At 39.0% G+C, this 27,230-nt stretch overlaps 1 protein-coding gene across 2 annotated transcripts in view; it reads right to left on the minus strand.

The window, feature by feature from the left end:
* kcnh1a (potassium voltage-gated channel, subfamily H (eag-related), member 1a) overlaps positions 1-27,230 on the minus strand; it is a 263,321-nt gene that overhangs the window by 188,396 nt on the left and 47,695 nt on the right. For both annotated transcript variants that reach the window (XR_012099590.1, XM_073050741.1), the window contains exon 7: positions 22,505-22,934. Coding sequence is in view for 1 of the 2 variants with exons in the window: in XM_073050741.1 (XP_072906842.1) it covers positions 22,505-22,934 (430 nt within the window). In the remaining variant the exon portion in view is untranslated. The remainder of the gene's footprint in view (positions 1-22,504; positions 22,935-27,230) is intronic.

Consider the following 27,230-nt stretch of genomic DNA (forward strand, 5'->3'; position numbering starts at 1 on the left):
GGATAAAAGCCATCCTTAAGCCTGTGAGCGTGAAGAAGAGAGAATGTCCGGGGTGACTGGGGTCATCAATTATGCTAGCTGCTTTACTGAGACAGTGAGAAGTGTAGAAAAAGTCCACAGTGCAGAGACTGTTTCCCATAATATGCTGAGCTGTAACCACAACTCTCTGCAGTTTCCTGCAGTTCCACACAAAGCGATTACCATACCAAGCTAACACATACAAAATGCTGGAGGAAATCCGCAGGTCAGGCAGTATCTATGGAAAGGAATAAGCAGCCGACATTTCAGACTGAGTCCCTTCATGAGGGCTGGAAAGGAAGGGGAAGAAGTCAGAATAAGGTGGGGTGGTGAGAAAGTGTACGAGCTGGAAGATGATAGGGAAAGCCAAGTGGATGGGGGATGAAGTGAGAAGCAGGGAGGTGATAGATGGAAAAGATAATGGAATCTGAGAGTGGATCATGAGAGAAAGAGGAGGAGGAGGGCATGGGTAGGTGAGGAGAAGAGAAGAGCTAAGAGGGAAGCCAGAGTGGGGAATGGAAGGAGGGGGAAGAATGGGAGGGGAGGTTACAGAAATAAATGTTCATGCCAACAGGTTGGAGGCTACCCAGACAGAAAATGAGGTGTTGCTCCTCCAACCTAGAGTGGCCTCATCATGGTAACAGAGGAGGCCATGAACCAACAGGACAGAATGGGAGCGTAGATTGGAATTAAAACTGTTGGTCGCCAGGAAATCCTGCTTGTTGCAATGGAGTGAAGGTGCTCAACAAAGTAGTTCCCCCAATCTAAGTCAGATCACACCAATGTAGAGGAGGCTGCATTGGGAACACCGAATACAGTAGACGGCCCCAGCAGGTGCACAGGTGAAGTGTTGATTCACCTGGAAGGACTGTTATGATCCCTGATTGGTGGTGTAGGAGGTGGTGAATGGGCAAATGTAGCACCTCTTGCACTTACAAGGCTAAGTGCCTGGGGGGAGATCAGTGTGGAGGGTCAAATGGAAAAAGGAATCATGAAGAGAGCAATCTGTGTGGAAAGTGAGAGGTAAAGATGTGTTTGCCTGTAGGATGCCATTGAAGATTGTGGACTTAGTCAAGAATGATTTGTTGGATACTGGGCTCATGGTGTAGTAGGTGAGGAAAAGAGGAAATTCATCCCTGTTAAGGATGTGGAAAGATGGTGTGAGGGCAGATATCTAGGAAATGGAGGAGATGTGGCTGAAGGAAGCATCAATAGTGGAGGAAAGGGAACCCTGTTCTTTGAAGGACATCTCTGATGTTATGAAAGGGAAAGCCTCATTCTGGGAACAGATGCAGTGGTGACGGAGGAGCTGAGAAAGGGGAATGGCATTTTTACAGGTGATGGGGTGGGAAGAAGCATCATCAAGATAGCTGTGAGTCAGTAGGTTTATAAAAGAGATCAGTAGACAGTTTGGCTCCATAGGTGGAGACAGAGAGAGAGGTGTCAGAAATAGACAGGGAGAATTCAAGGACAGGGTAGAAATTGGAGGCAAAGTTGATTAAATTGATGAGCGCAGCATCAGTGCATGAAGCAGCACCAATGCAGCCATTAATGTAACGTAGAAAGAGTTGGGGAGTATTACCAGCGAAGACTTGGAACAAGGACTGTACCAGGTAGCCAACAAAAAGGCCAGCATACTGGAGCCCATGCGGGTGCCCGTGGCTGCACCTAGGGTTTGAAGAAAGTGGGAGAAGCCAAGAAGGAAATTGTTGACTGAAAGGACCAGCTCACCAGATAGAGGAAGGAGGTGGTGGAGGGGAAAAGGTCAGGTTTGTTGTCAAGAAAGAAACAGAGAGCTTTAACGCCTTGTTGTTGGGGGACAGAAGTGTTTTGGGACTGGACGTCCGTGGTGAAAATGAGGTGATCAAAGTCAGGGAAATGAAGGTTGTTGAAGAGGCCATACCATGTTGTTACGCATCAGTCAGAATGATTTCTATGGTGTATCAGTAAGATTTGGTAAGGTTAAACAGAAACCTGCCTCCTGAGAAAGTAGGAGCATTCATGAGCTTGTCTGGCTGTGATTCGTTGAGGATGAATCAGGACAGGGGATTGATAATGTTCACTCCTTTAGGAACTTGGTTTCAACTTCAACGTCATTGATGGAAACAGAAACACGTGCACCACTCTTCATCCTGAGGACAAGGACTAAAGGCTAGAAGGTGATAGGTCAAGCCAGGTGGATGGGGGAGAGGGGATGAAATAAGAAGCTGGGAGGTGACAGATGGAAAGGCAAAGGGCTGCAGAAGAAATCTGATAGGACGGGAGAGTGGACCATGGAGGTAAAGGGAAAGAGGAGGGGCACCAAGGGGAACTGATGGGCAGGCGAGGAGAAGAGTTAAGTGAGGAGTCAGAGGGGGAAATGAAAGAAGAGGGATGAGGGAGGGGGGAAATTACCAGAAGATAGTGAAATCGATGCTCATGTCACCAAGCTAGAGGCTACCCAGACAGAATATGAGGTGTTGCTCCGCCAACCTGAGAGTAGCCTCATTATGGCAGTAGAGGAAGCAATGGACCAACACATCAGAAAGGGAATGGGGGTGGAAATTAAAACGGTTGGCCACTGGGAAATTCTGCTTTTTACGGATAGAGTGGAAGTGCTGGACAAAGCAGTTCCCCAATTTACATTGGGTCTCACCAATGTGGAGGAGGCCCCATCGGGAGTGCCGGATAGGCTCAGCAACCCCAACAGATTTACAGATGAAGTGTTAACTCACCTGAAAGGACTGTTTGGGGCCCTGGAGGCAGTGAATGGGTAGGTGTAGCACTCCCCCACTTGCAGGGATAAATGCCAGGAGGGAGATGAGTTGGGAGGGATGAATAGACAACAATATCACAGAGGGAGTGATCCGAGTGGAGAGTGAGGTGGGGGCAGGTTAAGGTGTTTGGTGGTAGAAGTTGCGAAGAATGATGTGCTGGATGGGCAGGCTCTTAGGTTGGTAGACAAGCACAAAAGAAACTCTATCCCTGTTAAGACTGCAGGAAGATGGGGTTGGGCAGATGTCCAGGAAATAGAGGCAAGATGCAGGTGAGGACAGCATCAATGGTGGAGGAAGTGGTATTGTCAAGATAGCTGTGAGAGTTAGTAGGCTTATTAACCTTAATGATCATCCATCTTTCAAGCATAAGCCATTCAATCCATCAACTTCATCTCAATGTTTTGGGGTATAATCTTTTCTTTTCCCTTCACTCTTCCAACAAAACACAAAAACTGTCCTTCACAAACACTAGAATCTTAAAAGAAAATGCAAAACTACAAATATTTGAAGCAGCACTCAAACTATCTGTTGGACAAACTCCATAGGTCGAGCAGTATCATCGGGAAGAAGTAAACTGTTGAAATATCAGGTCAACACAGAAGACTACAAGAGAAACATTAACAATGTCTTTCCTCCCACTGATACTGCATGACCTACTGAGTTTCTCCAGCAGATTGTGTGTTGCACCAGACTATAGCATTTGCATACTTTGGTATGTCCATTTCATAAATATTTAAACCTACCCTTGGATTATACAATCATGTGTAATTTGTCAAATGTGTATCTCAACTGAACAAAAAGAGTTAGTATTTGATGTTCTAAAACCTAAGTTCTATAAAGACATAAATAAACCCATCTTAAACTTTGTTCATTCCCCCCCCCCCCACAAAAATCACTGAACTTCTAGTTTGTAGCTTTGTTAAAATGATAAAGCCTTAGATAGGTGGCTGGAAATCATCAGTTGACACAAGAATTTCAACTTATATCAAGAGTCCTATTTTATGTCTGATATGGGATTATCATCCCTTTTGTCAGATCCAGTCATTCAATATTCATATAATTTACTGTAGCCAAAACATCTGGAAATACAATTAATTGTTGTATATTGACAGAATGCAGTTTTACTAAGTAAAATATTTCTTTACTCTGATTAGTACAGAAACAAAATAAACTGCAACTACTAAAAAAAACCCAACAAAAACAATTAGAAAAATCTGATTCATTCTCCCCAATGGAGAGGGGGGAGGTATAATTTAACAGATAGCCTAACTAGTCTAAGTAATCATAGTGTTACTTCACTACAGTGACCTGCCTACTCAGTGAAAACCTTGTAATATAACAATAAAAGTTGTCAATTACATATTAAGTACAGAAACCAAAATACAGTCTTATGAATTACTTCATCCATTTTTCAACTTACATCATTTGATAGAAAATAACAACTTACTTTAAATAGTGGCCTATCCAGAATGTTCAAGCTCTGAGTCTGTACTTACTGAGTCTTTAACTCTCAGCTGCTACAGATTTGTCTTGTTATTGGTGAATTATTACATGATTTACTTGAATGGGCTTCCTAACAAGTGTCTAAATTACTGGCTTGAAAAACAAGACAAGCTTTCTCATTCAGGTGTTTCTGTTAATGTTTCAAAGTTTCAGGTGACTATTCAGAAAAGATTACCAGACAGAGTATCAATATTCACATCTAAGATGATTTCTATCATTTTAGCCTTAGAATAGATCTAAGAAGCGCACTCTGATCATATACTTCTGTGCTCTGATTCATTCTCAGTTTTGACATCTATTAAAACAGGAGTTTCAAATCGTAGGCCAGACATTGTTCTTGAGATTGGACATCTATTGAGTCTACAGGGCTTAGGCTTCTTATGGATCCCTGCCCATGTTTGGATCAATGGAAATGAAATTCTAACCAAGCAATCATTTAAAATTAAGGCTATAAATGTAATGGTTCCTTTGCATAAAGGGGGAGGTGAAATTCATAATTAAATAGTCTATTCCATCACTGTGGCACCGAAGGTGGAATAAGAAAAAGAAAGGACAACATTTATATAATAAATGGATGGTGGGATCTTAGCTGGAAAGTCGATATAAAAGGAGGGTAGAAGTTATACTTACACATTTACATATTGGGCATATTAAGTTGAATAATTTCTTGTTCAGAATTAAATGCATGATATGGGTATTTGTAGGGAGTACACCTGTCATGAAACAGTGCAGCATATATTGTTTGAATGCTGTTCGTGTGAAGTGCAAAGGAAATATCTAATTACTAAATTGAGATCTTCGGGGCAGACAGTTTAGCATGGAAAATATGTTAGGATATCGCTGGCATTGTAATGTATATAAGTGCATATTTGACTTTCCAAAAAGCATTGAATTTTTTGAAATGATTTCACCTTTTTTGGGAGAGATGAATTTAACGGGTATACTTCCCGTCTCTTTGCTCCACACCCCAGCTCAGTAGGTGGGTGTAGTGCACCTTGCGTTTTTCTGCCAACTGCCATTAAACTTTACAGGAAGAAGAACAAGACAAGCTTTCTATCAGGCAAATCCAATTAAATTGTTTCCTGTTAGCCTATGCTTAATGTGCTCTTGGGCATAAACTCAGATTACCTGCACAAAACAGTTCCTAATGGACACAAATGAGAAGCTGCATCCATATTTTCAGTAAGTGGCTGTAAGAAGCTGTATATTAGATTGCTGCAAGCTAAATTATAAATATTAACAATACTGTTGGCTCTTCTTGGTGTATTAGGAAATGAAAGTCAATAAAAATGTACATTGAGGATTCAATTGTATTTGAAGTGTATCTTTTTTCCATGGCGCCATTTAAACAAACCTGCTTGTCCTGAAGACAACTAAGCCTCTGCTGTAGTCGGGAACTAACAAGTTTGCATAATGAGGGGCAGAGATAGAGTAAATGTACTCATTCTTTATCACAGGACTGGGGAATCAAGAATTAGATGGCATATGTTTAAGGTGTGAGGGGAAAGATTTAATAACAACATGAGGGGCATATTTGTTTTACACACAAAGGGTGATAAGTTTGTGAAATGAGCTGCTAGAGGAAATGGTTGAGACAGTTTCTATAACCATTTATAAAAGTCATTTGGACAGGGACATAAAGTGGACCAAACACTGGCAAATGAGACTAACTTGGAAAAGGTGTTTTGTTCAGCATAGAGCAGTTTGGTCAAAGGGCTTGTTTTGGTGATGTATCACTCTATGACCCTACCTGCTAGAATCAACAACAAATTCAGTTTATGGAGCACTGTTAAATTGGCAAAGCCTCTAAAGACACGTCAGAGGATAATGCTGTTAATACTGATGTAAGAAATAATATGGCAAATGGAAGGCAATAAGTGTTGGCCTAATCAGTAATGCTCACATTCCATAAGTTACAACATTTTTAAAATAGCCAAAAGCTTGATCAAATAGCTTGGATTCGGGGTAGGCTCTGGAGTCCTAGTTGGGGTTGGAGGAAAGGACTGAGCCTGCCATTGGGAGTTGTGCTCAGGCAGGAAGTGACGGTGAAGACAGAGGTAGTGAACAGATGTGGGATGAGGTGATAGAAGCTGTATGGAGGAAGGCAAATGGCAGGTTTCTGGAAAATGGAAAAATAAGCATCTAATTGAGGATTGTAGTGGCTTATCATCTGGTGATGAAGGCAGTAGACAGGATTTAAATAAAAGAAGGAAGGAAGTGTTCAAGGTTTTGTTGAGATTTGAATGTGGACCTGTATCTGATATCAATCCAATTAGACGAACTGAAGATATGAAAAAAGCATTAGGAGATATTATGGATGCAAAACCTTTAAGAGGTAACTCCCTCGAAGTGTTTTGTAAAGATGGTAAGCAATGTGAGAAAGCTTTAGGGTGAAAGCTGTTGTAGGAAGGAAAGTAACACCAAGAAATTATACTGATTGACCGTGGTTTTGGGGAGTCATCCCTGGAGTGCCTCTAGATCCCAACCTGGGGTCCACGGACTCCTTGCTTAATGTTATGGGTACATGGCATACAAAAGATTGGGAACCCCTGGTCTAGATGTACTGATGGACCAAGTTAAAAATAATTTAGTTGTGGACGCTAAACATATAAAAGGGTTTTGTGGTGAAGTAAGAACAGATATCTTATCAGTGTTAATTAAATTTGATGAATAAATATTGCAGGATAGGGGTAATTTAGGTTATAGGAATTAAATAGTTTGAGTCTATGTGCCGCCCCCTCTGAGATGTTTTTAATGCCAGAAATTTACCTACATAGCAGCCGCGTGTAAGAGTAAGAGTAAAATACGATCTGGTAGATGTGGTGGAGAACATTATTATGGCAATTGTAGAGAAGACATTAGGCTAAAATGTAGCAATTGTTTAGGAGAACATAGATCTGCATATGAAGGGCGTCCTGTATATAAGCAAGCTGTGGAAGTGTAGTATGTTTGGGTGGAAATGGGCATATCATATGCAGATACTTTGCAGAAAGTACAGAACATAGTGTCACTGGGACCTATTAGTAACCAGAATACAAACAGATTAAAGACAGTATGTAAAGTGCATGATTTTATAAAAAAGGATTTGTTGATAAACTAAAATTTGTTACTTTGATAGCAGATGTAAATTTACAGCACAAACTAAAAGAAGGACAGAAATAATTAAGATAATTAAGACAAGATTTCAACCAGGTTTCCTGTACACATGCTGTATAACTGTTTTCGTTTAAGACCTTCCGCTGGTATCTGAGGATATGTATAGCAAGTGTGTGTAAATGGGAAGTGTATAATGATACAACAGTGGGGAGTGATCATTTCCCCATTATCTGTACAATGGGAATAAATGTGTATCAGAGGAAAGCTTGTCATATCTCCAGATAAAATTTGAAAAGATAAATTGGGATGCACTTAATGATTTAGGTTTCCTGATCATTTGGTAATGGAGGGTACATTAATGATTTAGATGAAGGGATAAGGCTCAGTGCTGGGACCCCAGTTGTTTACAATATATATTAATGATTTAGACGAGGGAATTAAATGCAGCATCTCCAAGTTTGCGGATGACACGAAGCTGGGCGGCGGTGTTAACTGTGAGGAGGATGCTAAGAGGATGCAGGGTGACTTGGATAGGTTAGGTGAGTGGGCAAATTCATGGCAGATGCAATTTAATGTGGATAAAGGTGAGGTTATCCACTTTGGTTGCAAGAACAGGAAAACAGATTATTATCTGAATGGTGGCCAATTAGGAAAAGGGGAGGTGCAACGAGACCTGGGTGTCATTGTACACCAGTCATTGAAGGTGGGCATGCAGGTACAGCAGGCGGTGAAAAAGGCAAATGGTATGTTGGCATTCATAGCAAAAGGATTTGAGTACAGGAGCAGGGAGGTTCTACTGCAGTTGTACAAGGCCTTGGTGAGACCGCACCTAGAGTATTGTGTGCAGTTTTGGTCCCCTAATCTGAGGAAAGACATTCTTGCCATAGAAGGAGTACAAAGAAGGTTCACCAGATTGATTCCTGAGATGGCAAGACTTTCATATGAAGAAAGACTGGATCGACTAGGCTTATACTCACTGGAACTTAGAAGATTGAGGGGGGATATTATTGAAACGTATAAAATTCTAAAGGGATTGGACAGGCTAAATGCAGGAAGATTGTTTCCAATGTTGGGGAAGTCCAGAACGCGGGGTCACAGTTTAAGGATAAAGGGGAAGCCTTTTAGGACCGAGATGAGGAAAAACTTCTTCACACAGAGAGTGGTGAATCTGTGGAATTCTCTGCCACAGGAAACAGTTGAGGCCGGTTCATTGGCTATATTTAAGAGGAAGCTAGATATGGCCCTTGTGGCTAAAGGGATCAGGGGGTATGGAGAGAAAGCAGGTACAGGGTTCTGAGTTGGATGATCAGCCATGATCATACTGAATGGCGGTGCAGGCTTGAAGGGCCGAATGGCCTACTCCTGCACCTATTTTCTATGTTTCTATGTTTCTATTAAAAGTAACATTAGCAAATTTGAGATGACACAAAGCTGTTACAAGTCAATTTACATATCTAGGTGTAACAATTACTAAAAACTTCAAGAATTTATTTTAAAAAATCTTAAACCCCTTATTGAATTATGTGAAAAAGACGCTTTCTAAATGGTCCCATCTTTCTTTATCCCTAATTGGCTGAATTAATTCGATTAAAATGAAGATTCTTCCTAAATTTTCATATCTTTTTCAGGCCTTACCTATTTTTATTCCTAAAACGTACTTTGATTCTTTAGATTCAATTTTAACCTCTTATGTTTGGAATAATAAACAAGCTCGTTTAAGTAAAGTTTACTTACAAAGAAATAAAGAGATGGGTGGACTAGCCCTACTCAATTTTAGGTTTTACTATTGGGCTGCCAATATAAGGAATATTACTTTCTGGTCCTATTATATTTATCATAAAGATTGCCCATCATGGGTCTCCTTAGAAGTTAATTCTGTAAAAAATTCCTCTATTGTCTCGTTTCTTGGATCATACTCTTCTTTTTCAGCAAATAAAACAACAGATAATATAATTGTTAAGAAAACTTTAAGGATCTGGTCTCAATTTAGAAAATTTTTTGGTTTAGCGAATTTTTCATTATCATCTCCCATTCTCCTTAATTTTTTTTTATCCCTTCCATGACTGATAAAGTCTTTAAAGATTGGGATGAACTAGGTATTAAGTGTTTTTGGGACCTGTTTATCTCAGGATCTCTTGCTTCATTTGACCAATTGCCAAATAAATTTGCACTCCCAAAAACACATTTTTACAGATACTTTCAAATTAGAGATTTTCTACGTTTCCAATTAGCTACTTTTCTTATAGGTCCTGATAAAAATTTACTGGACGATCTTTTAAATTTAAAACCTTTTGTTAATGGTTCTATTACCGGTATCTATAACTTGTTGATTGATTCTAGACAAGACTTTTTAGATAAAATAAAAAAAGCTTGGGAGGATGACCTAAATTGTCAGATTTCTAATGATAGATGGAATAAAATTCTTAAACGGGTTAATAAATCATCTTTCTGTGCTCATCATTCTCTTCTACAATTTAAAGTGGTTCATTGAGCTTAAATTTCTAAACAGAAGCTATCCAGTTTTTACCCGAATGTTTCTCCACTTTGTAATAAGTGCAACTCTGCTGATGCCTCTTTAATTCATATGTTTTGGTTTTGCCCTACAATTGAAAAGTTTTGGCGGGAAGTATTTCATACCTTCTCACAACTTTTTAGGGTCCAATTTGACCCAAACCCCCTTACTGCCTTGTTTGGTATTATTGCAAATGAAGATATAACTTTAAATACTCCTAACCTACAGGTTTTAATTTTTACCTCTCTTTTAAAAAGAAGAGCAATCTTGCTTAAATGGAAGGAGTCTACCCCTCCTACACATCTTCAATGGCTATGTGATATTATGTCTTATTTAAATTTAGAAAAGATCCGCTGCTCAGTCTTAAATTCGAAACAATCTTTTTATAATATTTGGGGACCTTTCCTAAATTACTTTTCCAATTTATAAAGTTTAACAGTGCACAGACTTTTATGTATATTTTTATCTTCTCTTCTTAAGTGAATATGTCTTTTTTTTTTCTAATTATCCATTGTCTTCCATCAGCTTTTTTCTTTGGTAGTTGGTAGGGGGATGACTTTTTTTTAATATAAAAAATTTATTTTATGATATATAACTTATCTTTAAATTTTTGATTACAGAGTGGTATACCTTTATGTGTTATGCTATAACATTTTGATCAATTTTATTACAATATATGAATGTACACAAGTTATGTTGAGATGTATCTATGTGTTGCACTCTGTAAATCTTGAGTTTTTTTCTTCTGAATAAAAATATTGTAAAAAGAAAAGAAAAAAGGTATCACCTGGCAAAGATGATAATTATTATAATATGTTTACATAGTTATCAGATTTGGAACCGATGCTGGTTTTGAAAATCTTTAAAACAATATGGATTGAAGGGCGACTTCCTGCTTCATGGAAGTTAATGATTATTATCTCCATATGGAAACTTGGTAAGGATCAATCAGATCCCTCCAGTCATTGACCTATTTTACTAACTTCATGTGTATGTAAGACAATGTCATGAATGGTTTGGGATAATGTAAGATAATGGAATCAAAGCTTTCTTATTTTATGGAAAATAATGGAAAATTAGCCGCATACCAATCTGGATTTTGTAAAGGGAGAATGACCATGGACTCGGTGTTAAGCTTGGAATCTGATATTCATAAGGCCCATGTTAATAAAGAATCAGTGGTAATGTCTATGGAAAAGAGTACAGTCAACATTTCAGGCCAAAACCTCTAATGTACTCTTTACCATAGATGCTGCCCAGCCTGCTGAGTTCCTCCAACATTTTGTACATGTTGCTTGGATTTCCAGCATTTGCAAATTTTCTCTTATTTGTGAAAGAATCAATGGTAGCAGTTTTCTTTCTTTGAAACCTTATATGTCATAGACACAAGGTTTGTTGCTTAAACTGGAAATGATGGCAATAGGTGGTAGAATATTCAACTGGATTTAAGATTTTTTATGTGATGAGTGGGAACAACATTCTGTAAAGAGTACGAGATAAAGAATCAGACTCCACAGGGGAGTGTGTGTTGCTCACTCCTATTTAATATTATAATTATAACCATATAACAATTACAGCACGGAAACAGGCCATCTCGGCCCTTCTAGTCCGTGCCGAACACTTACTCTCACCTAGTCCCGCTGATCTGCACTCAGCCCATAACCCTCCATTCCTTTCCTGTCCATATACCTATCCAATTTTACTTTAAATTACAATATCGAACCTGCCTCTACCACTTCTACTGAAAGCTCGTTCCACACAGCTACCACTCTCTGAGTAAAGAAATTCCCCCTCGTGTTACCCCTAAACTTTTGCCCCCTAACTCACAACTCATGTCCTCTTGTTTGAATCTCCACTACTCTCAATGGAAAAAGCCGATCCATATCAACTCTATCTATCCCCCTCATAATTTTAAATACCTCTATCAAGTCCCCCCCCTCAACCTTCCACGCTCCAAAGAATAAAGACCTAACTTGTTCAACCATTCTCTGTAACTTAGATGCTGAAACCCAGGTAACATTCTAGTAAAGCTTCTCTACTCTCTCTATTTTGTTGACATCTTTCCTACAATTCAGTGACCAGAACTGTACACAATACTCCAAATTTGGCCTTACCAATGCCTTGTACAGTTTTAACATTACATCCCAACTCCTATACTCAATGCTCTGATTTATAAAGGCCAGCATACCAAAAGCTTTCTTCACCACCCTATCCACACGAGATTCCACCTTCAGGGAACTATGCACCATTATTCCTAGATCACTCTGTTCTCCTGATTCTTCAATGCTCTACCATTTACCATGTATGTCCTATTTTGATTATTCCTACCAAAATGTAGCACCTCACACTTATCAGCATTAAACTCCATCTGCCATCATTCAGCCCACTCTTCTAACTGGCCTAAATCTCTCTGCAAGCTTTGAAAACCTACTCCATTATCCACAATGCCACCTACCTTAGTATCATCTGCATACTTACTAATCTAGTTTACCACACCATCATCCAGATCATTAATGTATATGACAAACAACATTGGACCCAGTACAGATCCCTGAGGCACACAACTAGTCACCGGCCTCCAACCTGACAAACAGTTATCCACCACTACTCTCTGGCATCTCCCATCCAGCCACTGTTGAATCCATTTCACTATTTCAATATTAATACCTAACGATTGAACCTTCCTAACTAACCTTCTGTGTGGAACCTTGTCAAAGGCCTTTCTGAAGTCCATATAGACAACATCCACTGCCTTACCCTCGTCAGCTTCCCTGGTAACCTCTTCAAAAAATTCAATAAGATTTGTCAAACATGACCTTCCACGCACAAATCTATGTTGACTGTTCCTAATCAGACCCTGTCTATCCAGATAATTATATACCATCTCTAAGAATACTTTCCATTAATATATCCACCACTGACGTCAAACTGACAGGCCTATAATTGCTAGGTTTACTCTTAGAACCCTTTTTAAACAATGGAACCACATGAGCAATACGCCAATCCTCCGGCACCATCCCTGTTTCTAATGACATTTGAAATATTTCTGTCAGAGCCCCTGCTATTTCTACAGTAACTTCCCTCAAGGTCCTAGGGGATACCCCTGTCAGGACCTGGAGATTTATCCACTTTTATATTCCTTAAAAGCACCAGTACTTCCTCCTCTTTAACCATCATAGTTTCCATAACTTCCCTACTTGTTTCCCTTACCTTACACAATTCAATATCCTTCTCCGTAGTGAATACCGATGAAAAGAAATTGTTCAAAATCTCCCCCATCTCTTTTGGCTCCACACATAGCTGTCCACTCTGATTCTCTAAGGGACCAATTTTATCCCTCACTATCCTTTTGCTATTAATATAATTGTAGGAACCCTTTAGATTTATTTTCACTTTACTTGCCAAAGCAACCTCGTATCTTCTTTTAGATTTTCTAATTTCTTTCTTAAGATTCTTCTTACATTCTTTACATTCCTCGAGCACCTCATTTACTCCTTGCTGCCTATATTTATTGTAGATCTCTTTCTTTTTCCGAACCAAGTTTCCAATATCCCTTGAAAACCATGGCTCTCTCAAACTTTTAATCTTTCCTTTCAACCTAACAGGAACATAAAGATTCTGTACCCCCAAAATTTCATCTTTCAATGACCTCCATTTCTCTATTACATCCTTCCCATAAAACAATTTGTCCCAATCCACTCCTTCTAAATCCTTTTGCATCTCCTCAAAGTTGGCCTTTCTCCAATCAAAAATCTCAACCCTGGGTCCAGTCCTATCCTTCTCCATAATTATATTGAAACTAATGGCATTGTAATCACTGGACCCGAAGTGCACCCCAACACATACCTTTGTCACCTAACCTGTCTCATTCCCTTACAGGAGATCCAACACTGCCCCTTCTTTAGTTGGTACCTCTATGTATTGCTGCAAAAAACTATCCTGCACACATTTTACGAACTCCAAACCATCCAGCCCTTTTATAGTATGGGTTTCCCAGTCTATGTGTGGAAAATTAAAATCTCCCACAATCACAACCCTGTGTTTACTACAAATATCTGCTATCTCCTTACAAATTTGCTCCTCCATTTCTTGCACCCATTAGGTGGTCTATAATACACTCCTATAAGTGTTATTACACCTTTCTCATTCCTCAATTCCACCCAAATAGTCTCCCAAGGTGAGCCCTCTAATCTATCCTGCCAGAGCACTGCTGTAATATTTTCTCTGACAAGCAATGCAACACCTCCCCCTCTTGTCCCTCCGATTCCATCACACCTGAAGCAACAAAATCCAGGAATATTTAGTTGCCAATCACATCCCTCCTGCAACCATGTTTCACTAATAGCTACAACATCATATTTCCAGGTATCAATCCATGCTCTAAGCTCATCCACCTTTCTTACAATGCTCCTAGCATTAAAATAAATGCATTTAAGAAATTTTCCACCTCTTACTCTCTGTTTATCACTAATGGTGCAAACAACTTTACTATCTTCTTTTTCTTCCTTCTCCCATACATCTGTCCCTACACTCTGGTTCCCCTCTCCCCCCCCCCCCCCCCCCCCGTATCTAGTTTAAATCTACTGCAGCCTCTCTAGCAAACCTACCTGCAAGAATATTTGTCCCCCTCTAGTTCAGATGTAAACCGTCCTGCCGGAACATGTCCCACCTTCCCTGGAAAACTGCCCAGTTATCTATAAATCTGAAGACCTCCCTCCTGCATCATGTCTTCAGCCATGTGTTGATCTGCGCTAGCTTACTACTTCTAAATCTGCCTGCACGTGGCACTGTTAGCAATCCTGAGATTGCTATCCTGAATGTCCTGTCCTTTAACTTGGCGCCTAACTCCCTAAACTCACCTTTCAGGACTCCTCACTCTTCCTACCCACGTCATTGGTCCCTACATGGACCACGACATCCGGCTGCTTAATAATATTTTCTTAAATGTATGTTCAGACTTTTCCAAATCATTATATGCTGATGATGGTGCAGTGTGAAAGAGAGGCAGGAATATAAATTATCTAGTTAGGAAAATGTAGGCAGCTAATAATGAAGTGGAGGGTGGGGGTTTAAATTTTCTGTGCAAAAACTCAAGTTATTTGTTTTCCTAAAAGGAAACTACACTCACAATTGATCTCAAGTTATATGGTAAATCTCTTAATCAAGAGTCAGTGGTAAAGTTCCTGGGTATGTGAATGGACACAAGGCTAACATAGAAGGTACATGTGAATAAAATTCTAAAGAAGTGTCATAAAGCCCTTAATGTGCTCAGGTGCTTAGTTGGGTGTGATTGTGGTGTGCGTCAGAGATCACTTCAACAAAAGTATATTGTTTTAATCAGATCTGTCTTTGATTATGGATGGGTTGCCTATGCATCAGCCTCACTAGCGATCTTAAAGCCTCTAGATAAAGTTCAATCTCAAGCATTAAGATTATGTTGTTGTGCTATTAAATCATCCCCAATTTCAGCATGACTGTGTGAAGTACCCTTACACCTACACAGGTTACATTTAGCAGTGGTTTATTGCATTAACGTAACAGGACATAAAGTTGGCCGTCAAATATTGACAAGATTTGTACAGTGGTAGGAGCATTGTATTTATAAAGTCTTCAGTTTGGGTGGGCGGGAAATGAATGCACACAAAATCTTGGGTTGTTTAATGTGGAATATGGCCCCAGTGTACCCGTTTCTGTCACACCTCCATGGAATTTGCCTTTGCCTGTGGCTGATTTCAGCCTTCAAGAAGAAGAATGTTTGTATATCAGAGGCACAGGAAGTTCAGCAATATATGCAAGGCAGATATTATGGCTTCTTACATATCTACACGTACACAGATTGTTCAAAAGATCCAGCGACAGGTCGTACAGGTGTTTCTGTCTATGATTCAAATTTTCGGGTCTATATTCAGAAAAGATTATCAGACAAAGTATCAGTACTCATGTCTGAGATGGTTGCTATCATTTTGGCCTGAGAATCGGTCTAAGAAGTATGTCTGATTATGTACTTCTGTGCTCTGATTCATTCTTGATCTTTGACATCTATTAAAATAGGTATTTCAAATTGTAGGCTAGACGTTCTTCTTGCGATTGGACATCTATTGAGGCTACGGGGCCTAGGCTTGTGTATACTTTTCTTATGGATCTCTACCCATGTGGGGATTAAAGGAAGAGAGGTGGAGGGCATTCTAACTGAGCAATCATTTAAAATTAAGGATATAAATTAATGACGCATTTAAAAAAATTTATTCTCGGCTTTATTCCTCTGAATCTCTGAATGACAATATCTCTGTTGATTAATTTTTACAGAATCTGAATATCCCCTCACTTTCATCTGATTTCAAAGCCAAACTCAATGCGTCTATATCATCAGAAGAAATATCTTTTGCAATTTCTGCACTGTCCTCAGGGAAATCTCCTGGACCTGATGGGTTCCCTGTAGAATTTTATAAATCATTCTCTTCACTTCTTTCTCCTCAGTTACTTTCAGTATTATCTGACTCGTTTAATTACGGCAAATTGCCACCCTCTTTCAATGAGGCATCTATTATTCTTCTTTTAAAAAAGGGCAAAGACCCAACAGAGCGTTCCTCGTACAGGCCAATCTCTCAATGTTGATGTAAAGATCTTAGCTAAAGTGTTGGCTCATAGATTAGAAACCGTTATTCCCTCCATTATCTCTGATGACCAAACAGGCTTTATTAAAAACCATCTCCCTTTTTTTAACATTCGGCGTCTATTTAATATCTTATACTCAGCTCCAACTGGGACTCCTGAATGTGTTATTTCCCTCGATGCGGAGAAAGCATTTGATCGTATAGAGTGGAACTACCTTTTTGCAGTCTTAGAAAAATTTGACCTCGGCCAAAGTTTCATCTCTTGGATCCAATTGCTGTACCTGTGTCCTACTGCTTCTGTTTTAACTAATTTTCAGAAATCCCAAGTATTCAATCTCAAACGTGGCACCCGTCAGGGATGCCCCTTAAGTCCCTTTCTCTTTGATTTGGCTATAGAACCTCTGGTGATAGCATTTCGAAACTGTCCTGAATTGACCGGGATTTGGAGAGGGGGTGTTGAGCATAAAGTTTCTCTCTATGCTGATGACTTATTACTCTTTCTCTCAAATCCGTCTACATCCTTACCTCTAATGTTTTCACTTCTTGACCAGTTTATCCAGATCTCTGGCTATAAACTTAATTTACATAAGAGTGAACTTTTCCCAATTAATAAAGAAGCACAAGAACTAATATTTCGTGATCTCCCTTTTAAAGTAGTCCATAATCAATTTACTTATCTTGGAATTACAGTCACAAGGAAGTTTAAAGATCTCTTTCGTGAAAACTTTGTCAATCTTTCACATGCTATAAAACAGAGTCTGGTACAATGGTCACCTCTATCTATGTCTTTGGTAGGTCGTATTAATGTTGTTAAAATGTATGTTCTCCCCAAGTTTTTATACTTATTTCAATCTATCCCAATTTTTATTCCTATATCTTTTTTTGATTCCTTAGACTCTATTATTTTGTCATATCAGTGGCAGAATAAGTGCTCTAGAATTAATAAAATCCACCTCCAAAAATCTAAAAAAGAGGGTGGCATAGCTTTACCTAACTTTCGCTTATATTACTGGGCAGCTAATATACGTTGTGCTACCTTCTGGTCTTTCTTCCACGGCCAACCCGAGTGCCCTAACTGGGTGGCAATGGAGTTGAGCTCCACTAAAGAATTATCTATATCTGCACTTCTTGGCTCTGCACTCCCTAGTAGTCTGCCCAGATCAATAGCTAATCCTCTTGTTAGACACACTTTGCGTATATGGGCTCAGTTCAGGAAATGCTATGGTTTCCAGGGGTTTTCCGTTTCTAGCCCTGTCGCACATAATCACCTTTTTTTTACCTACTACGTATGATTCAGCATTCCATGTTTGGTATAGGAAGGGCATTAGTCATTTTGAAGATCTTTTCATTGATAATCGCTTCGCTTCTTTTAAGCAGCTCTCTGTTAAGTTCAATCTGCCTAACGCTCATTTTTTCAGATATCTCCAAATCTGACACTTTATTGCTCCTTTAATTCCTAACTTTCCTGAAATGCCTGCAAAAAATGCTATGGACCAATTTCTTTCCATTAATCCACTTGGGAAAGGTTTAATATCAATTATCCGAGATAAACTAGCAGCCTTACGATGGGCCCCTGTGGATAAAATTAAAATGGCCTGGGAGCAGGATTTAAATATCTCCTTATCCGAGGAGAGCTGGGACTCAGTTCTCAAATCGGTTAACTCAACCTCTCTTTGTGCTCGCCATTGCCTTTTACAGTTTAAGATTGTTCATAGAGCCCATATGTCTAAATCTAAACTATCTCGATTCTACCCTGGCATTAGTCCGCTCTGTGATAAATGCAAGAGGGGCGTGGCCTCTCTCATCCATATGTACTGGCTCTGTCCTAGCTTGGAGAAATTCTGGAAAGATGTCTTCACTACATTATCGGGTATTCTGAATCAGCACCTAGAACCAAACCCCTTAATTGCTCTGTTCGGTTTTTGGGGCGAGACAGATTTATGTCTGGGTCCGACCAAATGCCGAATACTATCCTTTGCCTCTCTCCTGGCTAGACGCTTGATCCTCCTTAGATGGAGAGATGTTGCCCCGCCCACTCATGCGCAATGGCTTAACGACATTATGGCCTGCTTGGACCTCAAAAAAATTCATTATTCAGTTCTTAATTCGGATCTAAAGTTCCATAAGATCTGGGGACCTTTTATCGAGTACTTTCATAACCTTCCTCTTGACTAGGGTTTTTTTTTCTTTTTTTTTCTTCTTTTCGGTCCCTTGCTTTCAGCTCCCTTTTTTTTTCTGGTAGTAGGCATTATTATCCTCTGTTGCTAAGTGTATTCACAGTCTGGGAGTTTGACTGTCCGGACTTATACTCTCTATATTGTGTTGTGGTCGGTCTGGAGTTGTTGTTTTTTTCTTGTGTTGTGGGGCTTGGGGAGGACTCTAAGCTTACTTGTCTTTAATTTAGGTCCTTTTTTGTTAAATTCTCTTCCTTTGTAGCATATTGTTATTGTATGCTTAATTTTGCACTGTATTAATGCTCCTCATTGGGATTTGGGGTTTTTAATTTGTAAAATGTTTTGAAAAACTAATTTAAATTTTTTTTTTTAAAAATTAAGGATATAAATGTAATGGGTTCCTTTACATAAAGGGGAGCTGAAATTCCCTTAAGTAGTCTATTTGATCACTATGGCTACATAGTTGGGATAAGGGAAAGAAAGGATAGCATTTATATAAAATTCGGAGGATGGTGGGAACTCAACTGATAGATGGATATAAAAGCAGGGAAGAAATTATACTTACACATTTACATATTGGACATATTAGGTTGAATAACTCCTTGTTCAGAATTAAATGCATGATATGGGCATTTGTGGGGAGTACACTTGTCATGAAACAGTGCAACATATATTGTTTGAATGCAGTTCATGCGAAATGCAAAGGAAATATCTAGTTACTAAATTGAGATCTTTGTGGCAGGCAGTTTAACATGGAAAATATGTTAGGATATCACTGTCATAGTAATGTACATACGTGCATATTTGACTTTTTGAAAGCACTGGACTTCGATATGATTTGAATTTTTTGGGTGGAGAGAAATTTAATGAATGTACTTCCTGTCTCTTTGTTCTATACTCCAACACAGTAGGTGGTGGTAATGCACCTTACATTGGACTGCCAACCACCTTTAAACTTTACAAGAAGATAAAATACCTTTATCTTAAGAGCAAGCAGACACAGAGAAGTGGACTGATAAGCCATTAAGTAGTCGCAAGGTATCAACTTACTTTCAAGGACTCTTCATTTCATCTTCTCTATTTATTGTTTATTTATTATTATTATTATTCCTCTTTTTCTGTTTGCACAGATTGGTGTCTGTTGCACTTGGTTGTTGGTCTGTCTTGTATGCAGTTTTTCATTGATTTTATTGTGTTTTTTGTTTTTAATTTACTGTGAATGCCTGCAAGAAAATGAACCTCAAGGTAGCATATGGTGACATACTGTATGTGTACTTTGAAAAATAATTTACTTTATACTATTGAACTCTGAACTGAGTGAGTTCCTGAGCTAAGAACGTGGCAACTGAAGGTAGCTTGACAGCTGAAAGCACAGCTGCAGTTGTACAACAATTAAATTGTGGAATTGAACAAGAAGCCTTAATTAGATATTACTGGGTTTGTTGAGATACAGGGAATATAGATTATAAGACATAGGAGCAGAATTAGGCCATCTGGCCCATCAAGTCTGCTCCACCATTCCATCATGACTGATTTATTATCCCTCTCAACTCCATTTTCCTGCCTTCCACCCCCCCCCCCCGTAATCTTTGATGCCCTGATTAATCAAGAACCAATCAACCCTCACCTTAAATATACTGAATTTGTCTGCACCGCTGTTTGTGGCAATGAATTCTTCTGATTCACTATCTTATGGCTAAAGAAATGCTCTTCATCTCTTCTCTAAGTTGACAGCCCTCAATGCTGAGGCATCGCCCTTTGGTTCCAGACTCCCCCACTACAGGAAATATCCTCTCCACATTTACTCTATCTAGGCCGCTCAACATTCGATAAGTTTCAATAAGATTGGTCCCCCTCGCCTTCATTCTTCTAAATTCTAGCGAGTAGACTCAATACAATCAAATGCTCTTCATATGTTAACCTTTTCATTCCCAGGATCATTCTCGTGAACCCCTTCTGGACCCTCTCCAATGCCAGCTCATCTTTTCTTAGATAAGGGGCCTATAACTACTCACAATACTCCAAGTGCAGTCTGCTCAGTGCTTTTGTATTCTTGTCCTCTCAAAATTAATGTTAACATTGCATTTGCCTTCCTTACCAACGACTCAACCTGCAAGTTAACCTTTAGGGAATCCTGCACAAGGACTCCCAAGTTCCTTTGCATCTCTGATTTTTTAAAATTTTCTCTCCATTTAGAAAACAGTCCACAGCTTTATTCCTTCTGCCAAAGATAAGGACCATGCACTTCCCTGTACCATATTCCATCTGCCACTTGTTTGCCCATTCCCCTAATCTGTCCAAATCCATCTGCAGACACCCTGCTTCCTCAACGTTACCTGCCCCTCCACCTATCTTTGTATGGTCCATAAACTTGGCCACAAACACATTAATTCCTTCATCCAAATCACTGACATACTGTATAACATGAAAAGAAGGGGTCCCAAAACTGACCCCTGCGACACACCACAAGTCACCATCAGACAACCAGAAGAGGCCCCCTTTACTCCCACTCTTTGCCTCAGCCAATCTTCCATCCACACTAGTATCTTTTCTGTAATAGCATGGGCTCTTATCTTGTTAAGCAGCCTCATGTGTGGCACCTTGGCCAAGGCCTTCTGAAAATCCAAATCAACAACATCCACTGACTCTCCTTCGTCTATTCTGGCTGTTATTTCCTCAGAATCGGAATATATAGTAAGGGTAATCAAAATCATAAGAGATGGAAATTTTTTAATCAAACCTGAAGGTCACATATCAGTGTTTTTTGTGCCTCCAACTCTGCTCAAACTATCAAAGGGAGTATCCTCGGTTTCAGTCAGTTTACAAGATAAAGCTGAATCTGACAAATGCATTTTCAGCAGGACAAACACCTTCCTTACATTCTCCAGTGACAATGTGAGCAAAACAAGTACTGTACATTTACGATTTAAGAAATTATGTAAAGAACTTTAGTTTACCAACAGTATCTTTCAACATGCAATTACTGCTGTGAACTGCAAGGACTTCCAGTGTATTAGCACACAGACGGTCAGATCAAAAAAAGACACTAAAGGTTGTTTACTCAATCCCTTAGTAAAATTAAGTTGTATCATTCAGGACTGTTGTGGGTTGAAAGAGAAAACAATGAGGAAAGCTGAATGAGAAAGAAACTGTGGACCATCCCCTTCCACCGTGCAAATTATATTCTGAAAATTATCACGACAATAGCTATAGTAACCAAGGAAACTGAAACGTCAAATTTTCTGAAATAAGATCTATGTCTACTTCCATGAAGTCTCTTACACAATATCTATGATACCTGCTCCAGGTTTACTTTAATGTTATCTAGACTGCTGAAAACATAGTTCCTACAAATCTGTGTCTTAAAGTTTCTGGTAGTTTTCAGCAGAATAAATATCTTCATCTTACTCTTCATGTCCATGTACAGCAGTACATTACTATATTGCACTATTGAAAACTTAAATAACGTGTTTTTAAACAATAAGTGCATATGAGAGAAAGGGGCATGCTTTCCATAATTTATAACAGTTGTACATGGAAGGCATTATGTTTGAAATGAGTGGCCATATTTATTTGGGAAACCTGTACATTTGAAGAAGTAAAGATTTTGGTCATTTTCTGATTTTTAATTTGTTTAAATTTGTAAATTCCATGGTATTTTGTACCAATAATAACTAAGTCTTGGTGGGGGGGGGTCATTAGTTTTTTATTAATGCAAGTGTTGCTTTTAAATTAATTATATCCTACTCCATTCACATAAATTAATTAGCATCATGATTATGAACTCTATGGAGAAATACTGCATGTAGTAAACCGTTTGTGAGTACTTACAGCCAATCATCATCATAGCCACTGCAAAAATCTTCTCGCCATCAGTGGTTGGAGCAATGTTACCGAACCCAATACTGGTGAGGCTGGTCATTGTGAAGTACAGTGAGGCAATATACACAGAGTCTTTACTTGGCCCACCTTCCCACTTTTCTGTTCCACTTGTATTAAAATGATACGGCATTCCTGTGGTTTCTCCCAACTGATATAGCCAGCTATCAGTTCTGACTCTGTTTAATTCTTCATCGATCACTTCATAATCCCCGATGCTGTACCAGATGCAAGCCAACCAATGAGCGGCAAGTCCAAAGACACACACAAGAAGCACCAGCACAGCTGCTCCATATTCAATGTAATGGTCCAACTTTCGTGCTACTCGGCCTAAACGAAGAAGCCGCACAACTTTCAGAGAGCTGAAGAGACTGCTGATACCCTGCAACAACCAAACAGTATGTATGAATGTACATGTACTGAAATTAGTACTGACAGAATGTTTTAACTATCTCAAAGGCCATATACATCAGAATTGTTTTATTTTATTTTTGTACTGCTTACGTACATTTAAAAAAAAAGAGGTTTGGACATCACAGGAGGTACCTAATGGAAGATAAGGACTGCAATGGAATGAGCAGCCTTTCCAGAGAGATAGGAAATAAAAGATTGTGGAGCAAAAGAACAAGCTATTAAGGGAACACAATGGCAGCATCTGCAGAGGGAAACCATTTTAGTCATGACCAGTCCAGATGAATGTCTTGAACTAAAATATCAACTATCCATTTCCCTTGACAGATGATGCCTGGCTAGCTGAGTTCCTTCAGCAGTTTTATGCTCCAGATTCCAGCATCTGCAGTCTGTTTGTCCAAGATTATGATTCGGAGGAAGAAATGTTCTTATGCATACTATTATAATGTTTTGTACTTCCTTGAAGTACTTATGTATGTAATGATCTGTCGGGATGACATGCAGCCAAAAGCTCATCGCGGTATCTCAGTACATGCAACAATAATAAACCAATTGTCAATTAGTGGTACAGTTCCTGGCACAGGTCACAATTTTCTTACAGTACGGGAACAAATAAATTGAACAGAGAGAAACTTACAATTTGATAACTCTAGAACACTGGGCATTGCCTCAAAATTAAACCTTATAGTTTCAAGAAAGGAATTATAAAACTTTTATACAGGTTCAGCATCCTGATAATGACATGCTCAGTTGATAAAATCAAATCTCAAAGTGACAGATTTTTGTGGTCATTAAAGGGATACTGGGCAAAGAATATGATTAGACCATATAGCAGCCTTGATCTACAAATGGTAGAATAGACTTGTGGGGCAAAATGCCTTAAACTGGGCTGTATTCCAATGAGGAGCTATCAAAGGGGGAAGCAAGTGATCAGTGCTGGAGGAATGTGTTGGTGGAGTGGGCGATAGGTGCTCTGAGAAAGGGAGGGAGATACTGCAGCCAGAGGTGTGAAAGGATATTGCAGGAGAAATGAGACATCAGGTTTCTGCAGCATCTATTGAATTTAATTCATAATTCCCAAAAACATTGTGGGTGCCCAAATAAAATATGCCAATAAAGAACCCTGCCCCTTCCAGATCGGACAATGACAATACTCAAAAACCCACCGTCACAAAAACGACAAAGAACGCAGCAGGCTGTGAACATATTCCATATTCACTTCTTAATTTACAACCACTCCACCCATCTCAACCTTCTTTTGCCTATCAGAATAATTGTTAATACTCAGACTGGAGTCTTTCACGTTACTTTTACTCTTATTAAGATACAAATACCTCCATTTGGCTGAGGTGTGAAAATGTACATGTCTGTTTGCCTATGCAAATCTAAACCCTGTAACAGACTAATTTAAATAATTAAGGACAGTTTCAACTTTCAAGGAGGTAAAACAAAGTATTACCAAAAGATTGAAGCAGAGAGGCAAAATACCTAAATCACAGTAAGTTATGACTATTGGGTCCTCAATGTGGAATAGCAAGTAAGAATGAGTCATTCTAGTTTATGGAATAAATCAAAATATCTTTTAGAACTCAATTGCACTCACAAATATGATGATCATATTATTCCTGCATTTTTGTGTAACCTTAAGAACATATTTTTTTAAATGCAGAAGCATTAGCTGAAATTCTATATTTCATGAGTGAATTGCTATTCCTATTTTCACAGTTTTCAACAGTTTAGCAACTGGCACCTACCCAATCATTTTCACAGAATTATTGGAAATTATATCATTATAGAAAAAGCCAAGCAATTTTTAATGCTGTCTACAACCCCATGTTGTGTTGTGTGGGCAAACAAATTGTGAAAATGCTTTAAAACTGTATAAAATATGCTAAAAATGACACAATGATTACATTATAAAAAATAGTACTCATTAGTATGCTGACTGTAATTAAATGATTTCATTTGATAATAAGTAAACAAACTAAGCTTTAAGAGGTTAAGGCACACTTTTATACACTGAAACTATACCATCCTTACTCCAAATTCATTATATACTCTGAGCAGTGAACAGAACAAAATTTAAACAACATTTTCTACAAATACCAATACCTAGTAATTCAAGGAAAGGATTTAAAAGTGTAACTCATTATTATTTTCAACTACTAAAGAAAGCACATTAAACATATATTAGAAAACACAAAGCCTACTTTAGTTAGAGCACGATGGTTCCAATTCTTCACAGCCCATTGGGCATTTAGAAGAGGATCAAGTCACATAATTAAAGTAGCATGCAAATGGAAAAAGTAGAAGGCAAAAGGGAAAAATTTATAAAGGAGCATTTGAAACACAATGCAAATGTCATAAATTATTGTAACACAATATAAAAAAACAATTTTCCATATGAAATCAATGCAAAATAAGGTGAAATACCATAATTAGTGGTAGCACAATTTAGAACTTTGCATTCATTTCAAAATGTCTGGACCATAATAAAACCTGAAATCAACTTAGAAGATACAATTCAAACTTCCTAGCAGTCTTGTTCTCAGTGGAAAGACACTTAATATATATGCAGATTAGGAAAAAACAGGGATTTCCTCTAAGTTCAGCAAACAACTCATTGTTAATTAATATTTTTAATGTGGAACAATTTAATGGATACAGACAATTTTAAAAGTTCCTGTGAGAAGTCATACCATCAGGAACAGCGAACAAAATTAAACAGAGAGAAAACAAAACACAAGGATGCACAGGAAGATTGGAGCCAGAGTTGGCAGCAGTCTCCTGCAACCATCCAAAACACACACACAAAGCCTATCCCACCAGTCTGAACGATGATGACAAATTGGTGCCGTCCTCCGTTTCAAAGGTAAGAGAACAGATAAAGTCCTGTAATATGTGCTTAGGCAACAAGGTAGTCATTAAAAATCAGGACGTCAATGACTGTAATCTCTGCATTGCTTCTGGTGCCATGAGCTAATGAAGTACCAGGATAGAAGGATAGGTCAGATGTGTGGCTGAAGGGATGGAAGAGGTGGTGCTTTAAGTGCCTTGGTCATTGAGACCATTTCTGGAAAGGGTGGGACCTGTAGAAGCAGGATGGGTTGCACCTTAACCAGAGGGAGATCAACAATCTCGTTATGTTCACCTGTATTGAAAGGACAGGCAGGAAGGCAGGGAAGCAGCATTGCTCTGCTGGTAAAAACTGAAATCATGTCCTTAGAAAGAGGTGACATGGGGTCAGAAGATGGTGAATCATTGTGGATAGAGCTAAGGAACTGCAAGGGTAAAAAGACCCTGATGGGAGTTGTATACAGACCACAAGCAGTAGTGAGGTTATGGTCTACAGCTGCATTGGGAGACAGAAAATACATTACAAAAGGGCAATGTTACAATAGTCATGGGGGATTTCAATATGCAGGTGGATTGGGAAAATCAGGTTGGTGCTGGATTCCAAGAGGAGGAGTTTCTAGAATGCCTATGAGATGGCTTTTCAGAGTAGTTTAGGATTGAGCCCACTAGGGGATCAGCTATTCTGGATTGGGTGCTGTGCAATGAACTGGAATTAGTGGAAGCATCTCTATATCTACCCTGTCAGATCCCTTAAGGTCAATTATAAACGAGTGGTGGAAGTGGCAGGGGTCAGGGAGTGTGTGACGTTCTCATTAACTAGAGAGGCGGTTCTTGGGAAACTGAAAGGATTGAAGGTAGATAAGTCACCTGGACCAGATGGTATACATCCCAGGGTTCTGAAAGAGGTGGCTAAAGAGATTGTAGGGGCATTAGTAATGATTTTTCAACTATCGTTAGATTCTGGAATGGTTCCAGTAGACGGGATAATTGCAAATGTCACTCCACTGTTCAAGACGAGAGAGAGGCAGAAGAAAGGAAATTACAGGCCAGTTAGTCTGACCTCAGTAGTTGGGAAGATGTTAGAGTCGATTATTAAGGATGAGGTCTCTGGGTACTTTTGGAGGCAGATGATAAAATAGGCCATAGGCAACATGGTTTCTTTGAGGGAAACTCTTGCCTGACAAATCTGTTGAAATTGTTTTTTAGAACTAATAAGCAAGAAAGGCAAAGGAGAATCTGTGGATGTTATGTGTTTGGATTTTCAGAAGGTCTTTGACAAGTTGCCACACATGAGTCTGCTTAATAAGCCAGGAGCCCATAGTATTACAGAAAAGATTCTAGCATGGATAATACAGTGGCTGATTGGCAAGGGACAAAGAGTGAGAATAAAGGGAGCCTTTTCTGACTGGCT

The sequence above is a fragment of the Hemitrygon akajei genome, chromosome 7, assembly GCF_048418815.1.
Source record: "Hemitrygon akajei chromosome 7, sHemAka1.3, whole genome shotgun sequence".
Lineage (NCBI taxonomy): Eukaryota > Metazoa > Chordata > Chondrichthyes > Myliobatiformes > Dasyatidae > Hemitrygon > Hemitrygon akajei.